The sequence below is a fragment of the Macrobrachium nipponense genome, chromosome 16, assembly GCF_015104395.2.
Source record: "Macrobrachium nipponense isolate FS-2020 chromosome 16, ASM1510439v2, whole genome shotgun sequence".
NCBI lineage: Eukaryota > Metazoa > Arthropoda > Malacostraca > Decapoda > Palaemonidae > Macrobrachium > Macrobrachium nipponense.
In genome coordinates, this window is record NC_087209.1 from 61,837,374 (window position 1) to 61,845,035 (window position 7,662).

General features: G+C 34.2%; 1 protein-coding gene across 2 annotated transcripts in view; it reads left to right on the forward strand.

The window, feature by feature from the left end:
- Positions 1–7,662, forward strand: part of LOC135195766 (uncharacterized) — a 16,130-nt gene that overhangs the window by 7,481 nt on the left and 987 nt on the right. For both annotated transcript variants that reach the window (XM_064222214.1, XM_064222213.1), the window contains exons 4-5: positions 4,726–4,908; positions 6,926–7,052. In XM_064222214.1, coding sequence (XP_064078284.1) covers positions 4,726–4,908; positions 6,926–7,052 — 310 coding nt within the window. The remainder of the gene's footprint in view (positions 1–4,725; positions 4,909–6,925; positions 7,053–7,662) is intronic.

Here is a 7,662-nt window from a genome sequence, read left to right on the forward strand (position 1 = left end):
TGCCACTCCTTTGTAACATTTAACCTGTAATTGCCAATCCTTTGTAAACGTTTAAACCTGTATTTCCTTTCCTTTGAACATTTAACCTGATTTCCACTACTTTGTAAACGTTTAACCGTATTTCCACTCCTTTGTAAACCATTTAACCTGTATTGCCAATTTCCTTTTTGAACGTTTAACCGGGTATTGCCACTCTTTGTAACGTTTAACTGTATTTCCACTCCTTTTTTAAAATTTAACTTTGTATTTCCCACTCCTTTGTAACATTTAACCTGTATTTCCACTCCTTTGTAAACGTTTTAACTGTATTTCCAATCCTTTGTAACATTTAACCCGTATTTCCACTCCTTTGTAACGTTAAACCTTTATTTCCACTCCTTTGTAGTTGAAACCTGTTATTGCCACTCCTTTGTAACATTTTAACCTGTATTCCAATGCTTTTAAACATTTAAACCTGTATTGCAATCCTTTGAACATTTAACTTGTATTTTTTCCAACCTCCCTTTGTAACATTTTAACCTTGATTTCCATCTTTGGACATAAACCTTGAGTCCACTTTGTAACGTTAACCTGTATGCCAATCCTTTGTAAACGTTTAAAATGTAATTGCCACCGTTGTAACGTTTAACTTGTATTTCAATCCTTTTTAACATTTTAAACCTGTCCACTCTTTGGTAACGTTTAACCTGTATTTCCACTCCTTTGTAAACGGTAACCGTTTATTGCCACTCCTTTGTAACATTTAACGGTATTGGCAATCCTCGTAATGTTTACTGTATTTCCATCCCTTTGTAACATTAAACCCTGATTTCCACTACTTTTGTAACGTTTAACCTGTATTTTCCACTCCTGTGCAAAATTTAACCTGTATTGCCAATCCTTTGTAACGTTTAACCTGTATTGCCATCCTTTGTAAGTTTTAAACTTGATTTCCATCCTTTTTAACATTTAACTGTATTTCCACTCCTTTGTAACGGTTTTAACCTGTATTTTCCACCCTGTAACGTTTCCAGTATTTCCCACTCCTTTGTACATTTAACCTGTATTTCCACTCCTTTGTAACATTTAATCTGTATTTCCATTCCTTTGTACCGTTAACCTGATTGCCACTCCTCGTAACGTTTTAACCGGTATTTCCACTCCTTGTAACGGTTAAACTGATTTTCCATCCTTTGTAAAGTTTTAACTTGTATTTCCACTCCTTCGTCCAACCAAAATTTGACCCCTTTGTATTTCCCACCTCCTTTGTAAAATTAACCTGATGCCACCCTTGTAATATTTAACCTGTATTGCATCCTTTAATTTAACATTTAACCTGAATTTTCCACCTTCCTTTTGTTAAAAAATTTAACCACCTGTAAAATTTCCAATCCTTTGTAACGTTTAACCTGTATTTGGCCACTCCTTTGTAACGTTTAACCTGTATTTCCACTCCCTTTTTGTTAACCATTTTAACCTTTGTTTTTAATTTCCATACTTTGTAAGGTTAACCTGATTCACTCCTTTGTTACATTTAAACCTATTTATTTGCAAATCCTCTAACCGTTTTAACCTGATGCCACTCCTTTGTAACGTTTAACTGTATTTTCCACTCCTTTTTAACGTTTAAAACCGTTATTTCACTCCTTTGTAGTTTAAACTTGTATTTCTCCACTCCTTTGTTTACGTAAAATAAGTATTTCCATGTTTGTCCATTTAACTGTATTTCCACTTCCTTTGTACCATAATTTTCCTGTATTTCCATCCTTGTAACGTTTAACCTGTATTGGCCAACCCTTTTTGAAGTTTAACCTGTATTTCACTCCCTTTGTAACGTTTAACCTGTATTTTCCACTCCTTTGTAACGTTTAACCTTGTATTCCCACTCCTTTTGCTTTAACATTTAACCTGTATTTCCACTCTTTTGTAAAATTTAAAACCTTGTATTTCCACCCCTTTTGTAATATTTAACCTGTATTTGCCACTCCTTTGTAACATTTAACCTGTATTTCCACTCTTTGTAAAATTTACCTGTATTTTCCATCTCTTTGTAAACGTTGAAACTGTAATGCCAACCGTGTAGTAACCTTTGTATTTCCACTACTTTGTAACGTTTAAAACCTGTATTTCCAACTCCTTTGTAACGTTTAACCTGTATTTGCCAATCCTTTGTAACGTTAACCTTGTTATGCTCCACTCTTGTAACATTTAACATGTATTTCACTCTTTGAAAATTTAACCTGTTTATTTCCACCCCTTTGTATTTAATTTACCTGTATTTGCCACTCCTTTGTACCAGTTAACCTTATTTCCACTCCTTTGTAAAAATTTACCAACCCTTTGATATTTCCACTCCTTTGTAACAATTTAACCTGTATTTGCCATCCTTTGTAATTGTTTAACTGTATTATTTCCATTTCCTGTTAACCATTTTAAAACCTGTATTTACATTTTAACTGTAAGTTTACCTTATTTCACTCCTTTGTAAAACCAATTTAACCTGTATTTGCCATCCTTTGTAACGTTTAAACCTGTATTGCCACTCCTTGTAATGTTTTAAACACTGTATTTCCACTCCTTTTTAATTTAACCTTTGTTTACCTGTATTTGCACTCCTTTTGTTTAACCTTTACCTATTCCAATCCTTTGTTAACGTTTAACCTGTATTTAACAAAGTTCACTCCTTTGTACGTTTTAACCTTTACCTCCTGGTATACCGGTAGTTTTAACGTTTACCTGTATTTCCACTCCTTTGTGTTTAACGTTTAACCTGTAATTGCCACTCCTTTGTAACATTTAAACCCATTGTATTTCCACTCCTTTGTACTTTAACCTGTATTTCACTCCTTTGTAAATTTCCATTTCCTCTTTGTTTTTAACGGTAAATTTGCCTCCGTAATTTTTGCCACTCTTGTAACGTTTACATGTATTTTCCACCTCCTTTTGTTAACTTTTAAACCTGTATTTTCCACTACCTTTGTAACGTTTTAAACCTTTTTGTATTTGGCCACTCCTTTTTGTAACATTTAACCATGTATTTGCCACTCCTTTTGTAAGGCCTTTGTTTACCGGTTTAACCTGTATTTCCACTTTCCCCGTAAGTAACATTTGAACAATGTATTGCCAACCCTCTTTTTGTAAAACATTTAACCCCTGTATTTGCCACTCTTTTGTAAAACCTTTAACCTGTATTTCACCTCCTTTTGTTTAAAATTTAACCTGTATTTCACTTTCCTTTGTAACATTTAACCTGTATTTCCACTCCTTTTGTAAGTTTAACCTGTATTCCACCCTTTGTAAAGTTTAAACCGTATTGCCACTCCTTTGAACGTTACCCATGTATTTCCACTCCTTTGTTACATTTAAACCTGATTTTCCATCCTTTGGAACGTTTTAACCTGTAATTGCATTCCTTTGGTAAAATTTTAAAACGTATTGCCAATCCTTTGTAACGTTTAAACCTGTTTTCCCATCCTTTGGTAACATTTAACCTGGTATTTGCCACTCCTTTGTAACATTTAAACCTGTATTGGCCAACCCTTTGTAAGTTTAACCTGTTTTCCATTCCTTTGAAACATTTCACCTGTATTGCCACTCCTTTGTAACATTTAACCTGTATTGCCACTCCTTTGTAACATTTAACCTGTATTTCCACTCCTTTGTAACATTTAACCTGTATTTCCACTCCTTTGTAACATTTAACCTGTATTGCCACTCCTTTGTAACATTTAACCTGTATTTCCACTCCTTTGTAACGTTTAACCTGTATTTCCACTCCTTTGTAACATTTAACCTGTATTGCCACTCCTTTGTAACGTTTAACCTGTATTTCCACTCCTCTGTAACGTTTAACCTGTATTTCCACACCTTTGTAACATTTAACCTGTATTGCCACTCCTTTGTAACATTTAACCTGTATTGCCACTCCTTTGTACCGGTTAACCTGTATTTCCACTCCTTTGTAACGTTTAATCTGTATTTCCACTCCTTTGTAACGTTTAACCTGTATTTCCACTCCTTTGTACCGTTTAACCTGTATTGCCACTCCTTTGTACTGGTTAACCTGTATTTCCACTCCTTTGTAACGTTTAATCTGTATTTCCACTCCTTTGTAACGTTTAACCTGTATTTCCACTCCTTTGTAACGTTTAACTTGTATTTCCACTCCTTTGTAACATTTAACCTGTATTTCCACTCTTTTGTAAAATTTAACCTGTATTTCCACTCCTTTGTGATATTTAACCTGTATTGCCACTCCTTTGTAACATTTAACCTGTATTTCCACTCCTTTGTAACGTTTAACTTGTATTTCCACTCCTTTGTAACATTTAACCTGTATTTCCACTCCTTTGTAACATTTAACCTCTATTGCCATTCCTTTGTAATGTTTAACCTGTATTGCCACTTTTTTGTAACATTTAACCTGTATTGCCACTCCTTTGTAACATTTAACATGTATTGCCACTCCTTTGTAACGTTTAACCTGTATTTCCACTCCTTTGTAACGTTTAACCTGAATTTCCACTCCTTTGTAACGTTTAACATGTATTTCCACTCCTTTGTAACATTTAACCCTGTATTTCCACTCCTTTGTAACATTTAACCTGTATTGCCACTCCTTTGTAACGTTTAACCTGTATTTCCACTCCTTTGTAACGTTTAACCTGTATTTCCACTCCTTTGTAACGTTTAACATGTATTTCCACTCATTTGTAACATTTAACCTGTATTTCCATTACTTTTCAGCGCTGCCCTCTCCGTATCCGATATAATGCTGAATGGGCTTCTTGATTTGAAAGTCAATTTGAAATTAAGTTTAAATAAACTCACAATTACAGCGACTTTTAACAAAGTGTACCTAGACGTGGGTCGCTATAGCTCTGGTGGACATCTCTTGAACTTACCTTTCGCTGGAGAAGGACCTTTGCTGTAAGTATGACTCGAGTGTCAAGGTCCTCTCTCTCTCTCTCTCTCTCTCTCTCTCTCTCTCTCTCTCTCTCTCTCGTACACACACACACACACATAGCCCATATAAATGTTAGTATGCGTACTGTCATTAATATAAAGCTTCTCTCTTTCCAAACCGATTATTGATACGAACATCCTTCGTTCTTACACGCTGCTTTTACAAGTATCATTTTATATATATATATATATTATATATATATATATATATATATATATATATATATATATATATTGTTACTCACAAAAGTTAAATTCTATTGAGGGGTTGGCTCCAGGAGGTGTTAACCATTTTTAGCTCAATGAGTCTTTTGGGCTAAAGTTGCTGGCCCCTAACCCTTCTCTAGTGTGGTTGCAAGCCCCTGCAGTTGCCTAAATAACAGGTACCTTAGATATTGCTTAGGTCAACAGAAATACATTATGCATACTCTGTTGCTTACTAGGTGGCGTAGCCACCGCCTGTTCAATAGCTCTTTCATTACATTTATCCTCCCCCTTTTCTAGTTCTTCCTATGATTCATTCCTTCTAACACTTCTGGATGTTATACTCTTTTTATCAAGTGATAATAGGTGGTCAGAGTACATGACTATCGTCGTTTCTGAACCAAAGGCATGATTTGAATCCTGGCTGGTGCAGAAGCACTTAATTATAATTTCCTTTGGGTGTTATTCCCAATGTATTCTTGACTTCTTATACAATATATATGTATAGATATATATACTATATATATATATATATATAGTATATATCTATATATAGTACTATTATATATATATATATATAATATATATATATGTATATATATATATATATATATAATTCTATATATTATATAGATTATATATAATATATATTATATGGGGATACAATCCACAATGAAGTAAAATCCTCTTGTAGTTTAAAATATATATCTCTAGTACAGGATTAAAGCTTTCGACCATCAACTGTGGTCTTGTTCACTTTAGTGAACAAGACCACAGTTGATGGTCGAAAGCTTTAATCCTGTACTAGAGATATATATTTTAACCTACAAGAGGATTTTACTTCATTGTGGATTGTATCCCCATTTACTTAGAGGTACGACATAGTACCTGGCTTCTGCATATATATATATATATATATATATATAATATATTAGCTAACAGTTCAAGCGACACTAGACCTAAGAGGCACTTCTGCGAGAGATGAGTATCTCAAGTCCCTCCTACCGTTAGTGCCGTCATTACACTTCACGCGGTGCACTGTAGGCATTACTTAAGGTTCTTTGCAGCCTCGTTTCGGCCCCTAGCTGCAACATCTTTCGTTCCTTTTACTGTATCTCCATTCGTATTTCCTTTCTTCCATTTTCCTATCTGTCCTCTCTAAACGATTATTTCCTATGGTTACACCTTCCAAATTTCCCTTGCAGCACTGAATGACCTTATAGGTCCCATTGCTTGGCCTTTGGCTAAAGTTCAGTATTCTACTTCTATTTCTATTCAAGTCCCTTTAAAAACAATTTAGTAATGAGGGTTGAGCACGTCTGATACCAGGTACCTCCCCCACCCCCCACCCCCCACCCCCCCACATGGATATGAATAATAGAACATTGTTTTCTTTCAATAAGTCATTATTAGTAGCAAAGTTTTGCTTAGTTAATGTATATTTCAACAACAAAAACAACAACTATACGGTTCTGTGCATGCATATATTATGTAATAATATCTAATATATACATATATTATTCGTATAGATAATTAGTTAAGGTATGATTATTATATATATATATTAATTATAATTATTAATATATATCTATATATATATATTAGTTCCGTATGTGTGCAGTGCATGTAACTAAAATATGTGATAATAATCCCAAGTGCCCCCAAATGAAAGATTTCTAGATTCGCCACTGCCACGAGCTATCTAATTCGTGTCTTCGATAAGTGACATTTCACTATATTTCCTGGCTTAAATTGTATCCCTTTCCCTGGTAAACAGGATTGCAATCCACAAGTTGAAGATTGGAGTGGAAGTCGACTTTAAAAAGAGTATTGATAGAGGAGTTTGTGTTGGAGACATCTATGGCTTATCCACCAAGCTGATTTTAGACCAGCGGCGGTTGGAGGTGAGTGAATTACAATCCTTAAAAATTAAGCTTTGCTACGTGAGTATTGTCTCTCATTATATGACACATTCCGAGTGAAGAGGTCCCCTGAAGAGCGTTAGCTACCACATGTAAACCTAGCTTAATGGCAGTAAACATCAGTCAGTATTTTCTTCAACATATAGTAGTTATCCATGCTAGTATCTTCATTTCATTAACAAGTCTTGAATGGGATGATATTCATCCTAGTAGCTATATTGACAAAGTATTACCCCGAAACTTGAAGTGTAATTAAATTCTAACATTGAAACACAAGATCTAATGAAAATCGGGCCTTAATGAAGACGAAGTGTCCATGAATAATTTTAATGGATAAAGCGTAGTTATAGTTGAAGAGTAATAAGGGCAGAAAGAGTATAATAGTATCAGCAAGATTTACAAGAAAAAAAATTATGACAGTAGCAGTGGTGATAGTAAGGGAATTTATGAGTAAGCTGCCAAGGAAGAAGTCTCAAGAGATGATTTTTGAGTAAGTCTTGCAGCAAATTCAATTATTATTATTTTATATCTGATGCTGTCTTTTCATTATCTCTGAACAAATTAGATTATAGCTTTTTAAAAATGCTGTAAC